Here is a 21,871-nt window from a genome sequence, read left to right as displayed (position 1 = left end):
ATAATGATTAATTAAACCCGCTGTGCATGTAACTAAAATTAATGGTTACACAGTCGGCCGCTGAATTTTGAAATAATAGACCACTTAGGCCAGTCATAGACAGTTTGAATCTCGGCCAAGATTCACACCATATATGCACAAGACTGAATGTACCAGGTTGATCGATCGATCAACTTGGGTACAATCAGCCTGCCGGATTTTACATGCGATTATTGCTAGCGGCTGGTATAGCCGCTAACAATAATCACAGTTTCCTCCCAGCGGGGAAAGCTGTCCCCGCTGGGAGGAAACTGTGATTATTGTTAGCGGCTATAAATACAATGGCTTGGCCGGAGGGATTCCCCTGTCAACAGTCTGTTTTGATGGGAGAAATTTGCTCCGTGTATGGCCTGCTTTAGCTGTGTTATGAAAAAAGATAACAATTCACATGCACATGTCTTTGTTTGTCAGCACGGTGTTACCTTTCAATGGCTCTGTCACATCCTTTCCAGAGAATGTGATGGGTTTAGTAAATGTCACAGGAATACTAGGGGTTATCGGTATCTGGGATGACTTGGGGATCTCCGCTTTAGGAGGAGGTGGTATTATCTCCAATTTTGGAGAGGGTGGTAATATGGCTCCTGTTTGTTTGGCCAGAAAGCTTAAAATGTCTTCTTTTAGGATACGTCCATCCCGTCCAGTGCCCACTACTTCACTTAGTTTTATCTAAAACAAGATCAAAGAACACAGAGACTTCAGCACCTTGCAAACATTTAATGCTCATCTTGTGCTAAATTAGGGTTTCTGTCAGAGAAGTACAGTGCCTTGAAAAAGTATTCATACCCCTTGAAATTTTCCACATTTTGTCATGTTACAACCAAAAACGTAAATGTATTTTATTGGGATTTTATGTAATGGACCAACACAAAGTGGCACATAATCGTGAAGTGGAAGGAAAATGATAAATGGTTTTCAATATTTTTTACAAATAAATATGTGAAAAGTGTGGCGTGCATTTGTATTCAGCCCCCGAGTCAATACTTTGTAGAACCACCTTCGCTGCAATTGCGGCTGTAAGTCTTTTTGGGTATGTCTCTACCAGATTTGCACATCTAGGAGTGTAAAATTTGTGCCCATTATTCTTTGAAAAATAGCTCAAGCTCTGTCAGATTGGATGGTGAGCGTCTGAACAACAATTTTCAAGTCTTGCCACAGATTCTCAAATTGGATTTAGGAATAGACTTTGGGCCATTCTAATACAGGAAAATGCATTGATTTAAACTAAATTAATGCTTTCCTTGCCCAGCCTGTAAGTTTAGGTGGACGGCCATGTTTTGGTAGGTTTGCAGTTGTGCCATACTCTTTCCATTTTCAGATGATGGATTGAACAGCGCTCCATGAGATGTTCAAAGCTTGGGATATTTTTTCTTTATAACCTAACCCTGCTTTAAACTTCTCCACAACTTTAATCCTGGCCTTCATAATGCTGTTTGCTCACTAAGGTTCTCTAACAAACCTCTGAGGGCTTCACAGAACAGCTGTACTTATATTGATATTAAAATTACACACAGGTGGGCTCTATTTACTAATTAGGTGACTTCTGAAGGCAATTGGTTCCACTAAAAATTTTAGTTAGGGGTATCAGAAGGGGCTGAATACAAATGCACGCACACTTTTCAGATATTTATTTGTAAAAAAAATTAAAAATCATTTATCATTTACCTTCCACTTCACAATTATGTGCCACGTTTTGTTGGTTTATCACATAAAATCCCAATAAAATACATTTACGTTTTTGGTTGTAACATGAAAAATGTGGAAAATTTCAAGGGTTATAAATACTTTTTCAAGGCACTGTACCTACACTGTGAGGATGTTCAGCGTTTATTTATTGGCTGAACATGTAGGCCAAGTATAAAGCAAATAGCACTTTCAACATAGCATTGATGTATAGATTTCTATGCACAGTAAAATATCATACATTGTTCTCCATGGCAAGGCGTCTGACAGCTGGAGTTGCTAGAGTCTTGTGTCCCTTTATTTCCTGGTGTGTATGCTCTTGAGATATAGCAGGAGTTTCCACAACATCCTCTTCTGGGGCTCCATCTACAGGAAAAATGTGATCACTGACAATATATACAGTAAATGTAGCAGCAACAACTGACAAAGCTACATCTCCATACACAAACTTGTTAAGTGAATTGTAGGTTTAAAGACAAAAAGATGATGTTGGAGACTTTAATTTCTCCTATATCTCTATGAAATTCTGGTGGCAAGATCTCTTCACTTTAATTCCCATATCTGGCTACCCGCTGTGCCTTTTACAAAAAAGGCCCTACTCTACCGCCAGGATTTTTTAAATTTATTTTATTATGGGAACACCCTGAAGTTTAAAGTGGGCAAAAACACTTATAATAAATTTAGTAATACTTGCTTTTTATTTTGTGTACCTTTATTTATATTTTATATCACTTTTTCTACAGACCAAGCTGTCCATCAAAAGTGAAAGATGGCAGGGGTTTGAACAAACTTCAAAACTGCCAGCAGTGCTGGCAGTGATCACCTTTTATTTGTATGCTAGTTAACCACTGTGACATAAAGGAATCAATTTGTGAGCTCCACCTGCCCTAGCCTTGCAAAGAAATGCTACTGCAACTTCTCTATGATCCAACAATATAGCTTGTTCTAGTATTTGCTTATATCACTTTTGCTAGAGAGCGAGGTCTGCAAGTGAATGTAGTAAGAGAATATATATATATTTTAAATTATTTATTATGTATGTACCTACATAAAATTTTATATATATATATATATATATATATATATATAAAAAACACCCACAGTGTATATAAAAAGTCTACACAACCCATGTTAAATTGTCAGGTTTCTGTGATGTAAGAAAATTTGATGAAGATAAATAATTTCAGAAATTTTTCCAGCTTTAAATGTGACGTATAAACTGTACAACTCAGTTGAACAACAAACTGAAATCTTTTAGGTGGAGGGAAGTAAAAAATAAAAAAATATGGCTGCAAGTGTGAACACCCTTAAACTAATACTTTGTTGAAGCACCTTTTGATTCTATTACAGCACTCAGTCTTTTTGGGTATGAGTCTATCACAGTGTTTCTCAACTCCAGTCCTCAAGGCGCCCCAACAGGTCAGGTTTTCAGGATTTTCCTCAGATGAAACAGCTGTGGTAATTACTAAAGGCAGTGAAACTGATCAAATCACCTGTGTAAAATAATGGAAGGCCTGAAAACATGACCTTTTGGGGCGCCTTGAGAACTGGAGTTGAGAAACATTGGTCTATCAGCATGGCACCTTTTGACCTGACAATATTTGCCTACTCTTCTTTGCAAAAACACTCCAAAACTGTCAGATTGCAAGGGCATCTCCTGTGCACAGCCCTCTTCAGATCACCCCACAAATTTTCAATCGGATTAAGATCTGGGCCATTCCAAAACTTTAATCTTCTTCTGGTGAAGCCATTCCTTTGTGGATTTGGATGTATGCTTTGGGTCGTTATCATGCTGAAAGATGAAGTTCCTCTTCATGTTCAGCTTTCTAGCAGAAGCCTGAAGGTTTTGTGCCAATATTGACTGGTATGTGGAACTGTACATAACTTCTCTCTACCTTGACTAAGGCACCTGTTCCAGCTGAAGAAAAACAGCCCCAAAGCATGATCCTGCCACCACCATGCTTCACTGTGGGTATGGTGTCTTTTGGTGATGTGCAGTGTTTTTATGCCAAACGTATCTTATGGAATTATGGCCAAAAAGTTCAACCTTGGTTTCATCAGACCACAACACATTTTCCCACATGCTTTTGGGAGACTTCAGATGTTTTTTTGCAAAATTTAGCTAGCTTGGATGTTTTTCTTCTTCCGACTTGCCACTCTACCCCATAGCCCAGACATATGAAGAATACGGGGGATTGTTGTCACACGTACCACACAGCCAGTACTTGCCAGATACTCCTGTAGCTCCCTTAATGTTGCTGTAGGCTTCTTGGCAGCCTCCGTTGACCAGTTTTCTTATCCTCTTTTCATCAATTTTGGAGGGACGTCCGGGACTTGGTAATGTCACTGTTGTGCCATAGTTTCTCCACTTGATGACCGTCTTCACTGTGTTCCATGGTATATCTAATGCCTTGGAAATTCTTTTGTACCCTTCTCCTGACTGATACTTTTTAACAAGGAGATCCCTCTGATGCTTTGGAAGCTCCCTGCGGACCATGGCTTTTGCTGTAAGATGCGACTAAGAAAAGGTCATGAAAGACCTACTAGAACAGCTGAGCTTTATTTGGGGTTAATTAGAGGCACTTTAAACGATGGCAGGTGTGTGCTGATTCCTATTTAACATGAGTTTGAATGCGATTGCTTAAAGTGTTACTAAACCCACAACTGTAACATCTGTCTGTATATGCATAGCATGCTTGTTATACTCACTGTGGAACTTAAGGTGTTAATCCTCTGCATTGTGTAAAAAGGCTGTTTTATCCTGTATGCATAGATCCTCTTCCTCCTGCACTGTCTATCTGGGGAAGGCAAGCTAAAACAGGCAGAGTAGCTAACCTGCAAATGCTCAGTTGAGTCTTTTATGCTGGAGAGAACATTTACTTGTTCTCAGAGCTAGCCAGGTCATATGATATTGACATCACACATGTGGGCGTGTATGCAGGCTGTAGTGAAAATCTCCTCCTACCTGAACTCTCTTCACTGGAGAAACTGTGTAGAATATTTATAAGCTGTGGGCACTGTGGGGGGTGGATAAACTATTTTCATATTACTGGGTTTAGTAACACTTTAATTCTGAATACAGCTGCATCCCCAGTTATAAGAGGGTGTGCACACTTATGCAACCACATTAATTTTAGTTTTTTTAATTTTTACTCTCCCCCCTAAAATAATTCAGTTTGTTTTTCAGTTGAGTTGTAACGTTTATAGGTCACATTAAAAAGGTGGAAAGTTCTGAAATGATTTATCTTTGTCTCGTTTTTTTAACATCACAAAAACCTGACATTTTAACAGGGATGTGTAGATTATATATATATATATATTATATATATATACACATACATACACACACACACACACACACACACACACACACATTATATTATAAATATATACACACACACACACAGAGTTGTGCTCATAAGTTTACATACCCTGGAACAATTTATGATTTCTTGGACATTTTTCAGGGAATATGAATGAAAACAAAAACTTTTTTCACTCATGGTTAGTGTTTGGCTGAAACCATTTATTATCAATCAACTGTGTTTACTCTTTTTAAATAATGACAACAGAAACTACCCAAATGACCCTGGTCAAAAGTTTACATACCCTGGTGATTTTGGTCTGATAACATGCACACAAGTTGACACAAAGGGGTATTAAAAGGTAACCATCCTCACCTGTGATCTGTTCGCTTGTAATTAGTGTGTGTGTGTGTATAAAAGGTCAATGAGTTTCTGGACTCCTGACAGACCCTTGCATCTTTCATTCAGTGCTGCACTGACGATGCTGAGGCATGGGGAAAGCAAAATAATTGTCAAAGGTTCTGAGGAAAAAGGTAGTTGAACCGTATAAAACAGGAAAGGGATATAAAAGAAAGCCAAGGAATTGAGAATGCCAATCAGCAGTGTTCAAACTCTAATCAAGAAGTGGAAAATGAGGGGTTCTGTTGAAACCAAACCACGGTCAGGTAGACCAACTAAAATTTCAGCCACAACTGCCAGGAAAATTATTCAGGATGTAAAGAAAAACCCACAAATAACTTCAGGTGAAATACAGGACTCTCTGAAAACATGTGGTGTGGCTGTTTCAAGATGCACAATAAGGAGGCACTTGAAGAAAGATGGGCTGCATGGTCGAGTCGCCAGAAGAAAGCCATTACTATGCAAATGCCACTAAGTATCTTGCTTACAATACGCCAAACAGCACAGAGACAAGCCTCAAACCCTCTGGCACAAAATCATTTGGAGTGATGAGATCAAAATTGATCTTTTTGGCCACAACCATAAACACGACATTTGGAGATGAGTCAACAAGGCCCATGATGAAAGTTACAGCATTCCTCCTGTGAAATACGGAGGTGGATCGTTAATTTTTTGGGGATGTGTGAGCTACAAAAAGGCACAGGAAATTTGGACAAAATTGATGGCTAGTAAATGTAGTATGTTATCAAAAAATACTGGAGTGACATTTGCATTCATCAGCCAGGAAGCTGCGCATGGGAGAAGATAAAGAGCCTCATCCACAAATACAACAAAAGACTTCAAGCTGTCATTGATGTTAAAAGGGGGGCAATACATGGTATTAAGAACTAGGGTATGTAAACTCTTGATCAGGGTCATTTGGGTAGTTTCTGTTGTCATTATGATTAAAAAAGAGTAAACACAGTTGATTGATAATAAATGGCTTCAGCCAAACACTAACCATGAGTGAAAGAAAAGTTTGTGTTATCAATATTCTCTGAAAAATGGCCAAGAAATCATAAATTCTGCCAAGGTATGTAAAACTTATGAACACAACTGTAATATATAATATATATATATATATTATATATATATATATATATATATATATATATATATATATATATATATATATATATATATATATATATATATATATATATATATATATATATATTTTTTTTTATATTAATTAGATAGAAGTGTTAATAGTTTATTTTTATCAATTAACAAAATGAAAATGAAATGAACAGAAAAGAAATCCAAATCAAATTGACTACCCTTTGGCTTAACAGCATCAATTTTTCTAGGTGTGCACAGTTTTTGAAGGAACTCAGCAGGTAGGTTGCTCCAAACATCTTGGAGAAGTAAGTAACCAGAGATCTTCTGTGTATGTAAACTGCCTCAAATCCTTATGCATCTTCATGTAATACCAGAACGACTCGATGATGTTGAAATATGTAGCATTTTGTAAAACTGATAAAAATAAACAATGAAAAAATATATTTTTAACCACTTCCCACTCGCCATATGCAGAATGAAAGCCGGAAAGTGGTTCAGTTATCCTGACTGGGTGTCATGACATCCAGCAGGATAAAAAGTCGTCATGTGCCCGCGTTGATCGGTGGTGTGTCAGTCTGACACACCACATCTCCAATCTTGGTAAAGAGCCCCTGACGTAGACTCTTTACCACGTGATTAGCTGTGTCGAATCACAGCTGATCACAGTCTAAATCGGAAGAGCCGTTTATCGGCTTTTCCTCCACTCGCACTGACCGGCGCAAGTAGAGGAGAGCCGATCGCTGCTCTCCTGACTGGGGGCTGATTATCAGTGCAGCCCCCCCCAAGGATGCCCACCCAGGACCACCAGGGATGCCAATCAATGCCCAATAGGGATGGCACTCAGTGCCCATCACTGATGCTTGACAGTGCCTCCCGATCAGTGCCACCTCATTAGTGCCCATCAGTGAAGGAGAAAACTTACTTATTTACAAAGTTTTGTAACAGAAACAAGAAAAAACTTTTTTTTTTCAAATTTTTCTGTATTATTTATTTGTAGTGCAAAAATAAAAAATTCAGTGGTCACCAAATACCACCAAAAGAAAACTTTATGGAAAAAAAATATAAAAATTTCATTTGGGTACAGTGTTGCATGACCGCGCAATTGTCATTCAAAATGAAACAGCGCTGAAAGCTGAAAACTGGTCTGAGCGGGGGGGGGGAGTGCCCTGTATTGAAGTGGTTAAAAGCATTCTTACTTTTACAGCATTTCTTCACACCTGCCTAAGACCCCATACAAACTATTCAATTTTCTGCTGATTTTTGTCTTCAGATTTACCAAGACCATGTAGTGCAAGGGCCTGCCTGACTGCATACAAATTGAAACTCTTAAAGTTCGACCTCATATTACAGTATATGGTTTTGGTAAATCTGAAGACAAAAATCTGCAGGAAATCTAATAGTGGGTATGGGGCCCTTGGCTTCATGTACACTACAGCTCCTAAACTTGAGTCCATGTACACATAGGCTTTAACAATTGTTTAGGAACTGCCGCGGTTAGGGGAGGTTCAACCTCCCTCCTCTGAACGCTAAATAATCACGTTAAGGATAGAAACATTTTGACCACTAGCTGCAATATGCATCGGAATTGCAGTAAAATTGTGGCGTGATTTTGCAGCGTTTTGCGTTTTCCACGACAGGTGGTCTTAATAGGCTGTGTGTACATGAAGCCTAAAACTTTTGCACAGCACTGAATGGTGATGATAGTGAACAGTAATAGCTAGGCTTTGCTTAGTAACATCCTAGCAATGCCCTAGGAGTTTTCAGTCAGGCTTCATGAGGTACATAAAAGGTCTACACCTATAGCAATGGCATTATTTAACTTTAGTCAGAGCTGCAGTTTGTTTTTATCTACAAACGCCCCTTATCTATACAGGCAGTTTTGGTGTAAAAGGTGAAACTTTAAAGACAAACGCGGCAATAACTCAAAATACATGCTCCCTTAACATTCACTATAGGTTTCCACTTAAGGTAAATCTGTTATGAAAAATATGCAGGTTGCAACTGTGAACCTTCATTGTCTGACCATCTCTATGGTCAATATTTTCTTTTACTATCCCAAAAATAGTTTGTAGTCAGTGAAGGAGCTTGAAGGAGACCTGCCGGTTCACCCTGCTGACACTGTGTAAATTCTGGAGAGGAGGTGGAGGCATGATCTCTGCTGAGACACCTTACAGTGAGGACCTTTGTCTCGGACACTTATATTGCAGCATAGTATACCACTATGTAGGATACCTCTTTCAAACAGTGACCTAAATCCCCTGAATACTCGAAGGAGACATACAAATTTGCTACATATCTAGTAGTAATTTTAAGCTGTCACATAAGCGTGAAGGATATCGAGTCTTCACTTTGGTAAAAATAGGATACTCACTCCTCTACCACCAGAGCTGGAATACTACCGGTACCCTAGTAAGTATCGCTATATCCAATCCCCTTATGGAGCCTACATAGTTATTATCCTTCTCATACCAGCCTCGGACTGTTGTCTTTAGGTGTGTCCCCGTATGTCCCTGCAGGGGGGTCTGGATTGTCCTTCCCATCCTCTCTTCATTTGATTTTTTTATTAAAGTAATTTTAACCCTTAAGCTCCTGAAGAAGCAAATGTCAAGCGAAACATGTCGAGCAAGACTTTTAGCTGGACATCACCATCCCTCAATTAGCCACCACTGGATACCTGGAAACTAGGGCACTCAGGTTGTTTTCTGTATTCCGCATGTGTTGTAATTGTTTGGGGGCTCCCCACCCATAATTTGAGGGCTTATGGTGATACTAGCACAAGTTACTTGGGCTCAAAGAGAAACAATAATATGAAGTCTCAGTTTACCTCTATTCTTCAAATATCACTACATTAGGGATGAGGCATAGTATATCTATCTTTGCCCGCAGTACCACTCTGCATTGACATACATTTTTTAACTATCAGTGAAGGAGCGGTTGTTGGTTTGTAGTTCTCAACGAACTACCATGGTACTGTGGAGCGCTGTTTTAGTTCATCAAGTCTTCCTGTCATTGAGTATCAGCTTATCCATACGGGATGTACGGGTAAACAGATACACTGACAGTGTGCAGGGGACCTGCATGGTATCAGCGATCTGCCGATTGCTGGTGCCATGCTTTTCAGGCTCCTGCAACAAAAAATAACTAAATGCACATTTTTGTACCTGCAAAAAGATGTGCATTTATTATTTTTTGTACAAAGGTGAACTTATCCTTTAACTTTACTGACTAAAGTTCCAATTTAAAGGACTAATTTTATTATTAAATTATGAACAAGATTTCTGAAACTATTGTATCAGTATGACACTCAGGTAACTAGTATTTTTTTTTCAGAAGAGGTCATAATTGCAGCCTGCATAGTTCTCTTGACAGGCTTTAAGTGGTATCATAATACTTAGTGGTACAAATACACAATGCAATTAGCTTGCTTACAAACCTTTCAGAACATCAGTTTCAATGTCGACCAGAGGCTTCCCCACAAATGCTATGTCATCCACATTGTAATACAGTTTCCGAACAACCCCATCATAGCGGCTGGTAATTGTCACTGAAGCCTTGTCACTCTGTACTTCACAGATGCTGTCAAACTGTGACACTGTGTCCCCTTCTTTCACATACCTGAGAAGACAGATATTACAAGCAAATAGTCAGACAATTCTGGCAGAAAAATATTTAAAAATAAGTGGCAAAGTTGTGTTTTGGGTCCTACAGTCCAGAGACTTTGCAGAGCTTGGGTGGGATAAAGCCTCCATTCCTAGGTCCACATCTTACCTGGTAGCCATTCTCAGCTGTCCACGAGGATATAATATATATATATATATATATATATATATATATATATATATACACACACACACGTATATGTGAGCTGACTGATGCTTATGCTGTCTGCTGTAGGACCCTACTGTTGTGCAAAAAGGCAGAGTGCTGACAAAACACTAAATGGTGCAAGTGCTGCCTGTTCATTTTGGGGAACCCATTACAGTACACCCTGTAAGCCAGGCTTTAATCTGAGTTTGGCCGCTAGCACAGAAGAGTAGATGATTTTTTTATTGTTTTAAGCTATGGACTTGCTGTACAAAGCCCTCCTGCATTGAAACTGTGTTTGTTTGCTGCCTTGCTGATCAAAAGTGCAGGCCAAACCTGCTAAGACTGTCCCTGCCTTATGCATGGTTTGCTGCGACCAATAGCAGTTGAGTTTGTCCCCATTACTATAGATGGATAGAGAGGTTCGCATGGGGGTCAACAACCTGTAGATCACGGACAGGTGACTGGTAGATCTCAGGTCTGGGCTTGCTGACCCGCCATTCCAGAGCATCAAACGGAGTGCAATGTAGAGAGATTACCTGTAAAGTTGGAGCTGTAGTAAGGAGCAAGAGCCGTATAAGCCGATGCCTCCTGTGTAGTGCTGGTTCCTGTCCCATGCAAAGTGATACCAAAATGCACTCCACCTCTTATCCTGACTAGTGGTCTCCAGAGTGGTGCCAATAGCAGAAAAGAAGAGATCTTCATGTCAGTGTGAAGCAATACACTGGGCATTATAGTAAAAGGCTGCTTTCACACTGATGCACTGCGGTTTAACCACAAAGTGGGTGCAGTGCAGTGTACCTGCAGGTTTGCTACGCTTAGCCATAGACTTCTATTATATCCTGCTGTTTTACCACCCCCTTACTTTAGCGTGAACGAGCCCCAAGGGTGCTGCTGCCGAATGCAACTAAGGGCTCATTAACAAGTGCAGCAGGCACTGCTGCTCCTCTGAAAAGTGATCCGAGTGTGTGTGTTGACAGGTGGTGAGGAGGCGATATGTTGCTTCTTCGCCACCTGATTTAAACCCATGAATGCTGTGCAATGCACGCAATTGCGACACAGTAGTATGGAAATTTAAGGTTTAAATCAGGGGTGAGGAGACGCCACTGTGCACAGTGATCTTTGACTTCTCCCGTGTTGATTAGATATTGTGAAGGGCAGGGGAGACATTGGGGTCTATTTGACCCCTAATATCTCCATAAAGAATACCTGTCAACTGCCAAATGCTAATCATAGGGGTTTATTAAACCCTTGTGATAGCAATCACTACAAAAAAAAAAGAAAAAAAAAAGGGAAGAAGCCAAAACCCGTTGCCCTGTACCTACATAAACGTGGTGCACACGTGTATGTAAACCGCGGTCGCACCACACCATGTGACATATTGTTGCGAACATCAGAGTGGGAACAATAATTCTAGCACAGGAGCTCCTAGTTAACTCTAAAATGATGAGCTGCAACGGCTTTTAAGGCTTCACCTATGGTGATTTTTGGGCACATAAGTTTTTGGCGATATCGCGTGCGCATGCAATTTTAAGACATGGAATGTTAGGTATCCATTTACTTGTTGCAACCTCATCTTTTATATTTTAAGCAAAAATGGGTATTATATGGTGTGGTTTTGCACTAAAATTAATTTTAGTATATTTTTTCCGAAAAATTTGCATTTAATAAACTTGTGTAAATATCACATGAAAAACATGGAAAACATATCACCTTTTTATTCCACAACCTCTGCTTTCAGAAAATATATAAATGTTCTGGGATTTATGTAAATTTATTGCCAAAAATGAGGCTTTTTACAATTATGCGACAAAGAAAAAAAAATTGCTCTGGAGCCGAACTGGTTAAAGCTGACAGTAGATCGATTTCTACAAACTTGGCAGTGCCTAAAAATAGAGAGTAACCGAGCATGTGCAGAGCAGGGTGACACAGTATATTACTGGATTTAAAACAGTATAGGCACTTATTTTTATTGTTTTGGTTAATATAAGAATGTTAACTGACTGGAGCTTCTGCTTATTCATCATACGCTATTGGAATTGCTGTCCTGAAAGTAGTGAGGAAGATCCAACACATGGGGCACAGACCACTATATATAAAAAAAAAAAAAAAAACACACACACACACACACACACACACACACACACACACGGATCTATTGCTTCTCCTCTCTTTCCAAACCTACAACTATTTTATATAAATACTTTCACCTGTACACTGTAACAGAAAAATCTGAAAACCTTTTTTTATAATATGGTGTGAAAAATAAAATGAATACCAATCATACAAAGCATGAGGTATATACAAGGTAAGAAATTGCACTTGTCATAACAGAAACGGAAAAATAAAATCTGCCCAATTGGTTGCTTGGGCAACACTTGCTAATCTCAATGTGACAGTCTTCAGAAATCATATTTGCGGTTCTTGTTCACTTACCAATCTTTCACTGTCACCTCTGTGATTCCTTCTCCAATGTCTGATAACTTGAACTGTACAATCTGACCATTCAATGCTGGAAAAGCACAAATAAACCATCACTAGCTTTGTGAATACAAAAGAAACTATTCAGCTCACATACATTAACAACCAGTAAGTCAGAGAGAAGGCAAAAGTACGGTAAATCTTTGGGATGTGAACGGGGTGGCTCATTACGGGACTGGCAGACAAGATCACCTGCTGACTGGCTAGAAGTACATTTTCCATTACTCATCGCCCATACAAGAGGAGGCCCCACTATTTTGGAATACGTGGGTGTTTTCATCTATTAGGTTACTGGACTTTTGCTTGCAATTTATTAGGATACAAGCCACTCAGAAGGGGCTTCATATAGCCGTTTACACTGTGTTGTGTGTTCTTTCCTATCTGAGACAGCCTGATAATTCCTTTTTGGATGTAGCGCTATAGTAATGAGGCTATGGTCATGTAATTTGTGAGGTCTCCTGATGAAGCGATTGAACAGCAAAATGCATTGATTTAGGGGTGCACCGAATGTTTTTTTTGGTGCCGAAACCGATACCGAAAATGAAAAATACACTAGGCCGAAAACCGGAAACTGATACCGAAAATGACTGATACCAAAAATGTCCTGCATTCTTAACCTCCGCGGTGCTGCACACCGATAATGCTCCTCCCGCTGATCATACCAACAAGCTGCTCCTTAATGCGGTGTGCTGACAGCTTTCCTCCATAGATAGAGCACTGTTTTGTTTTCAGCCGCCTCGTCGAGGAGGGAGGGAGGGAGGGAAGGAGCGAGGGAGGGAAGGAGCGAGGGAGGGAAGGAGCGAGGGAGGGAAGGAGCGAGGGAGGGAAGGAGCGAGGGAGGGAAGGAGCAAAGGAGGGAGGAAGGGGAGGAGAGGACTGGACTGGGGCTGGATGGGGACGCTCCAGAACGACACCCCCGTACTGGGCGGCACCAGGGGCGGGGCCCCGCCCCCATTTTCGGCGGCTGAAATTTTAGTGCATCCCTACATTGATTGATTAACCATTATACTGCACATGTGCCCCTTACATCTGTATATACTGTATAATATTGCATTAACCAGTTCCTCTAGACACTGCTGATGACAGATCACTGTACCAAGCCACTACCGGTACAATGTGATCGCTGTGACCAATCACAGCAGATCACATGACAATTTTAAGAAATAGATGGCTTCCATACATGACATTCAGTGTGTACAATTGTGCTGCTAGCTGTGATTGGTCAGTGATCACATGGTACAGACAGGGCCAATAACTGCCCATCTGTACCATGCGATTAGCTGGGGCCGACCACAGCTAATCACAACAATACACACTGAAGGAATCAATTTCATTCAGTAAAATGATTGCTTATAACAATGAATTTCACTGGCATAAGCACTCATAGTGTGTTAATAAAAATCCTGATCACTTCTCCAGAGTAGTACAATGTTACTATGCTAACACTGTATTGCTCTGGTCATAGTGTGCTAAAAAAAACACAATTGTAAAAAAAAGAAAATAAAAATGTAAGGAAAAAAGAACCAAAATTGTCTCTGATCCCAGCCACACCAGTTATATGAGGATGCTGTACTGCACTGGTGACAGTATGTAAAAAATAAAACTTTAAAATTTCAGGCAAAAAATGTACAACTGCAAAAAACTTGCTATGCCGCTTACTAAATGCCTTGGACTGTCTACTTTCCAAAAAGGGGTCATTTGGGGGATATTTGTACTGTCCTGCCATATTCGGGCCTCAAATACATTAGGATTGATACATTTTCAGATATACACAGTATATACCATAGTTTGTGGACTCAAACTTTCCTACAGACTAAATAATATACACTGATTTGAGTTATTTTCATCAAAGACATGTAGCAGAATAAAGTTTGGCCTAAATTTATGAAGAAAGATTGTTTATTTGCAAAACTTTATAACAGAAACAAAGAAAAATGCGCTTTTTTTTCAACATTTTTGGCCTTTTTTTGTTAATTTAGCAAAAAAAAAAAAAAAAAAAAAAACACAACAGCAGTAATTCAATATCACCAAAAGAAGTTTCTATTTGTGTGGAAAAAAAATGTCATATGGGTAGTGTTGCATGACCGTGCAATTGTCATTCAAAGTGCGACTGCACTGCTGAAAGCTGATAACTGGCCTGGTATTGAAGTGGATTAAGATGCACTATATTGTCAAAAGTATCGGGAAGCCTGCCTTTACACACACATGAACTTGAAAAGGGGCTGTAAACCCTTTTTTTTTTTTCTTTAATTTTTATAAAAATAACAAACATGCCTATACTTACCTGCTCTGTGCAATCGTTTTCCACAAAGCAGCCCTGATCCTCTATTTGTGGGGTGCCCCATTGGCGCTCCAAGCCCCTCCTCTTCATCGGCTACTCCCTGGAAAAGCCTCTTTCCCTGGGGGTAATGCTCCCGAGCCCCGCTGCTGCGTCCATTGACAAAGACAACGGGAGTCGGCCCCGCCCCCCCTGCTCCTCTGTCAGTGGATTTGATTGACAGCTGCGAGCCAATGGCTCCTGCTGCTATCAATCTGTCCAATGAGGAGAGAGACAGTGGCTGGTCCTGCAGCGCTCGTGCACATTACTGGATTGGATTGGGTTCAGGCAAGAAGAAGGGGGGGGGGGTCTGGGGGGAGCTGCAGCACAGAAGGTTTTTCACCTTAATGCATAAGATGCATTAAGGTGAAAAACCTTGAGGTTTTGCAACCACTTTAAAGGCATCCCAGTCTTAGTCCGTAGGATTCAATATTGAGTTGGCCCACCCTTTGCAGCTATAACAGCTTCAACTCTTCTGGGAGGGCTGTCCACAAGGTTGAGGAATGTGTCTATGGGAATGTTTGACCATTCTTCCAGAAGCACATTTGTGAGGTCAGGCACTGATGTTGGACGAGAAGGCTTGGCTTGCAGTCTCCGCTCTAATTTATCTCAAAAGGTGTTCTATCGGGTTGAGGTAAGGACTCTGTGCAGGTCAGCCAAGTTCCTTCACCCCACACTCGCTCATCCATGTATTTATTGACCTTGCTTTGTGCACTGGTCCTAATCATTTGGTGGAAGGGGGATTATGGTGTTTTTCAGGGGTTGGGCTCGGCCCCTTAGTTCCAGTGAAGGGAACTCTTAAGGCGTCAGCATACCAAGACATTTTGGACAATTTCATGTTCCCAACTTTGTGGGAACAGTTTGGGGATGGCCCCTTCCTGTACCAACATGACTACACACCAGTGCACAAACAAGGTCCATAAAGACATGGATGAGCAAGTTTGGGGTGGAGGAACTTGACTGACCTGCACAGAGTCCTGACCTCACTGCCATTAGAGAATACCATTTCCATGAAGGGGTGTACTTGGGTCAATAACAATGTTGATAGTGTATCCTGGTGCCATCTCTTGTACAGGAAAGTGACACACATGCACCCAGCCACCCACATGATTTAAATAAAAATGTGATTCATTAGGACAGGCCACCGTCTATTGCACCGTGGTCCAGTTCTGATGTTCACATGCCCATTGGTTGTGGACACGGGTCAGCATTGGTGCCTTACACAACAAACGGCAATGCTTCCAACTCATCAACTTCAAGGACAACATGTTTACTTGCTGCCTATTCACTTTATCTGTCAGTGGTCATAAAGTTAAAGTTAAGGCTGTTTGGTGTATATCTAGGCAAAGAAAATTTGTAAATATTACCCATTCCTTTTTTTTTTCTTTGATGGCTGACATCAAAGTTTCAGGAAGCACCAAGAACCCCTTTTGCTTACTTACAGCTATTATGCGTATGTGTAATAGGTGTCTTCTTACTTTACTATCTCATGCTCATTCCAGGACAGTGACTTGCTAAGCTGTGCTGAAACAATAAAAACTCTGAATCTCACATGTTCAAAAACAAGTCAACAATGCTAGCTCCCACATTTCTATCATTACAAGTTCCTTTTACAGTTAAATTGAGTGGTATTTTAGATTTCACAGAGCTGCAGTGTTTCCTTGATATTAGTAGCTCTAGGGGTGCACCGAAATCGATACTGAAAATGAAAAATACACTAGGAAAACTGAAACCGAAAATGACCGATACTGAAAATGACTGTTTTTAAAAAATATTTTTATACAGGAGATGGTCAGAGACTGGGGGCATGGTACAGGAGATGGTCAGAGACTGCAGAGGTGGTCAGAGACTGCAGAGGTGGTACAGGAGATCAATGCCGCCTGCCAGTGCCCATCATTTGCAGCCTGCCTGTGCCTCACTAGTGCCCAGCAGCCTACCAGTGCCCATCATGCAGCCTGCCTTAGTATGTCTGACAGGATCAGGACAGAGCAGTGTTAGCAAGGCAAAGCCAAGAACAGTGCTCTATCTATGGAGGAAAGCTGTCAGCACACCGCGTTAAGGAGCAGCTTGTCGGTATGATCAGCGCTGCACACTGATAACGCTCCTCCCACTGATCATACCGACAAGCTGCTTCTTAATGCGGTGTGCCGACAGCTTTCCTCCATAGATAGAGCACTGTTATGCATTCAGCCGCCTCGTCGAGGAGGGAGGGAGGAAGGAAGGGAGGAGAGGACTGGACTGGGGCTGGATGGGGACGCTCCAGAATGACACCCCCGTACTGGGAGGCACCAGGGGCGGGGCACCGTCTCCATTTTCGTTGTGATTTCCTTTTCGGAAAAATGCTGAAAAGGCCATTTTTGGCCGATATGTTTCGGCGGCCGAAATTTCGGTGCATCCCTAAGTAGCTCATTTACTTTCACCAACTTTACCTGTGATTGCTCTTAAATGGAAAATTCCACTTTAAAACCATTTGCTGCAGCATAACCTAGAGGTGCCTGCACAGAACCTGCTGCAGCCTGTGATCTCTTCTCTCCACCCAATACCCAAATCCTGGGTTGGTCTGGTTAGGCAAAGCGCCGGAGCTTCCTGCTAGTGTCAAAAGCTGGCCCTCTTCCTCCCCGGCTGTTGGCAGTGTGTGCACTGCAAGTGCATGTGGAGGTCTCCATCAATACTGGTAATGGGGACAAGCGACTGTGGAATGAGATTGCAAACCCTTGGGAATAATCATAAACATCAATGCATCTGGCCCAGTAAGTAGAGATTGTTAAAACTTTAGAAAGGGTATTCTCTATGCTTACCCGAAATAGTTCTGAAGTATCTGATCTGTGAAGTTAGCAGATGTGAAGAATGAGGTTGTTGTTTGCATGATTTTATCAACAAAAACCGGTTACATGAGGTCAGCTGTCTAAAACTGGCCTGGGGGGGAATAAGAGCAAAACAGCAATCAGTGGAAATACACGATCAATACAAGGCTAAAGAATGTAGTTTTCCAAGAAACCATTTACACTGCTTGTGTTACCCTGCATTATACAACACGGGCCAAAGGCAGAGCAATGCAGAAAGTCATGCTTTCAGATGGAGCATGGTCTTCCATACACACACACGGGTTATTTTACTAAAACCGGAGAGTACAAAATCTGGCGCAGCTCTGCATAGAAACCAGCTTCCAGGTTTTCTTTTTTTCAAAGCTTAATTAAACAAGCTGAAGTTAGATGCCGATTGGCTACCATGCACAGCTGCACCAGATTTTGCACTCTCCATTCTAAGGCCTCATGCACACGAGACGCCGGTGCAAACTCTGCTGAACACATGTTTTTAAAAGCTGAAACCGGCGTTTAGAAACACCTGTTTTGCCGCGTTTGCATGCCGCGTTTGCGTCTAGAAGTGTCTGCAGAGCAGAGAATGACATTTTGTGACCCAACTTTGGGGCCCTGTAGCTCGGGGCCACTTAGTGCTAGGAACCCCAAATTTGGTGTCACGCCTCCTCCTCGTCCGTGACAGAACACTGACTCACATTGAATCAGTGTTCCACCTATCATGGACAAGGAGGAGGCGGGGCTTTGTTACAATGCATGGCTGTTGACTAGACTGACGTCACAGCGTCGGGAGATCAGGCGCACACGGCTGCAGATGGACACAGACTCGAGTATAAGCCGAGGGGGGCATTTTCAGCACATAAAAATGTGCTGAAAAACTTGGATTATACTCTAGTATATACGGTAACCAACTATATGATTAGGGAGCAAAATATCTAATCCACTCTGAGAATAACAGACAGAAAGGATATACAGTATATACTATTAGAGGGGATATGCTGTATATACGATTAGGGGAGAGATCTACTGTATATACTATTAGAGGAGAGATATACTGTATATACTATTACTATATAATATACTATCGTTAGAGGGGTAAAAATTTACGCTCGTTTTCAACCACAGTGACGGGAAAATTTGGAAATAATAGAAAACTTTTTGGTCAAAGGAATTTTCAGACAGTGTATGTGGTTTTCGTTCAGAAATTACATTCATTTTAAAAACAGAATGTTAAAAACCAAGTGAAAATTTCAAACAACATTCTTTCATTTAGCGAATGTACAAAGATTTTTCGTCTGAATATTCTCATCTGAAAATTTAACCATGTGGCCAGCATAAGGCTCAGTACACACCTATGCAGTTTTCTTTTGATCCGTTTCTGCAGTGCTTTTTGCTGTGCATTTTGATTTTTGCACACATGATTTTGCTTCTTTTTTTTTTTTTTGGCCAATTTGTTGTTGGGCAGACTAAAAAACACAAATTGCGGCAAAAACGCATTACATGCTTTTCTACAGCTTCTCCATTGAAGTATATTGAACCAAAAAAGCACCGTTTTGCGGTAAAAAAAAAAAAAAAAAAAAAAGTCCTTGACCCTTTCCAAATACGCAGCGGCTGAAAAAAGCATAGATGTGAATGTGTCCCATAGGAAACCATGTAAATGAACTGTAGTGCGTTTCTGCAAAAAGCACCAAAAAATTTATATGTGTGAACCAGGCCTAAGACGTTTAGTTATATAACGGGGTTAAAAAAACTAAAATTAGCCCTTTATAGTACAAAAAAAAAAAAAAAAAGCAGATAATCACTACTGTAAGGGGTTCTTTTTTTTACTGTAGAACTGTAAAAGTAATATTTACAGTAGCGATTATTTGCTACTGTAAAGGGCTCATTTTAGTTTTTTTTAACCCCATTATGTTACTGGCCGATTAATTACGAAAATAGTAATCGATTCATTTCATAATTGATTAGTTGTCGATTAATCGATTCGTTGTTTCAGCCCTATCCAAGTCAATTGAATAGGAACCTTTCAAATTGCAGTAGAATGCACATGAGAACGCATAGCAGTGTGCATTACTGTTAACATGCATTTCTAGATCCGTTGTGTAAAAGAACCCGAAACACTCAGCTAAAAAGTACTGAAATAACAGAACAGACCCAACCAAACACAACATTAGGGCCCCTCCACCAAACACAGTGCTTCTGTAGTGATACTTTATTACATAGAATCTGCCAAGAAAAAAAAAAAAATCTTTCCACATGTAGCAGTTTCCTATATACATAAAAAATATAAAGCTCTTGCCAGATGTGTCAATATCCAGATGAATGATACAATGTAATATGTTAGGGACAATCATCAAGATCACGGCACTCTGAAAAATCAATGAGCTGCATTGAAAAATGTTGGATGATTACCCCCTGCTCACTGTATTGTGTGCCATTCTAGAAGTATAATCGCTTCTAGGCCATTCTCTGTCATGTTATTATCTTTAAGATTGTTGAACATCAGCATCACATTAATCATGGGAACCCAATAGCAGCCTCAAAACACTTTTACAAAGTGTGTTTAATTTGATGATAATATTCAACAATATTAAATAGATTATTAAAATGACAGCAAATACTCTATTGCAGGTTTTCTCAACCAGGGTTCCTCGAGCAATGGACAATTTCTGCTTCTCAGATAAGTTCCCACTGACATCATTGAACTTTTTATCTATCTATAAGCGGGTAATTCTTCCCAATGACCACCAGTGTAAGAAGAATTCATCCCACTGACCAACACACTAATGTATCATGAGTTGCAGATAGGGTTTTCCCGATACCACTTTTTTAAGACCGAGTACAAGTACCGAACTATATGGGCTGGATGTAATAAGATGTCTGCTGCTGGCTTACTGCAGCCGAGTGCAGGGTGTACCAAGATGGGCGTCGGGATGTCCAATCGCTGACGGAGCGTCACTTACGGTGTTCCGCCCGCTGACTTCCGGCTGCGTCGAGTCGCTTTATTCCTCTCCCAGGTATCGGATCGGGAGCATTTGCGCGAGTACAAGTACTCGCGCAAATGCTCAGTATCGGTCTCGATACCGATACTAGTATCGGTATCAGGACAACCCTAGTTGCAGATATAGAAATTTTTGGCAGGGGTTCCCAAAAACCGGAAAGTTATTTGAGCCCTGGTTCACATTGGTGCGATTTGGCATGTCAAATCGCATGCCAAATTGGTGGCAATTGCACCGCAGCGCCGCACCAATTTCCAAAAGTTGTTCCTGTACTACTTTTGGCGATTTTGAGATGCGATTTCCATTGACATCTGTACAAAAACCCACACAGATGTCTCTGAAATCGTCCCTGAAATCGGGACTGACATGCGGGAACGAAATTGCGCAAGTTCATTCCTGCACTCAGTGTGAACCTAGGCTAAAGGTTTCTTCTGTGTTGAAAAAGTTGAGAAAGGCTGCCCTATTGTCTACAGAAAGATCAGACTCCCCACTTCCAACTGCTCTCTGGAGTACAAATAGTACCATAAAAAGGAGTAAGATTTTTAAAATAAGGTTTTGCTATATAAAACACTCAAGGGGGCATATTTTTTGAAGCTGTGAATAAGGAATTTACTGGGGGTAAATCATTCCCTGTATATCAAAGTAAAAGGAGAGTCTAACAAATCAACATTTTAATGTCGCTGCCCTTTTTCTCCCCACAATGTAAAGACCCTTTTTTTGTTTCTATTTGGTCACATGACACTTGGGCTCCAGCGCGTCGGAGTAATGTGGAGAGCTGAATCATATACAGTGGGGACGTCACCAGACGGTGTCCACTGCTCTAGACACTGTTGGCGGGGCAGACCTCATACCCACCAGCTCCCCAGAAAAATGATAGCGCTGGAGCATTGCACTTAAGTTTGCACATACAAAAAAAGCCCCCCCCCCCCCCAA

General features: G+C 40.8%; 1 protein-coding gene across 1 annotated transcript in view; it reads right to left on the bottom strand.

The window, feature by feature from the left end:
* Positions 1–21,871, bottom strand: part of DBT (dihydrolipoamide branched chain transacylase E2) — a 42,189-nt gene that overhangs the window by 17,707 nt on the left and 2,611 nt on the right. The window contains exons 2-6 of the mRNA XM_073593046.1: positions 17,925–18,042; positions 12,765–12,840; positions 9,958–10,139; positions 1,961–2,085; positions 462–705 (exon numbers count right to left, since the gene is read on the bottom strand). Coding sequence (XP_073449147.1) covers positions 462–705; positions 1,961–2,085; positions 9,958–10,139; positions 12,765–12,840; positions 17,925–18,042 — 745 coding nt within the window. The remainder of the gene's footprint in view (positions 1–461; positions 706–1,960; positions 2,086–9,957; positions 10,140–12,764; positions 12,841–17,924; positions 18,043–21,871) is intronic.

The sequence above is a fragment of the Aquarana catesbeiana genome, linkage group LG07 (assembly GCF_042186555.1).
Source record: "Aquarana catesbeiana isolate 2022-GZ linkage group LG07, ASM4218655v1, whole genome shotgun sequence".
In the NCBI taxonomy this organism is placed as follows: domain Eukaryota; kingdom Metazoa; phylum Chordata; class Amphibia; order Anura; family Ranidae; genus Aquarana; species Aquarana catesbeiana.
The sequence above is the reverse complement of the archived record's forward strand: the minus strand, read 5'-3'. Positions and strand labels throughout refer to the sequence as shown.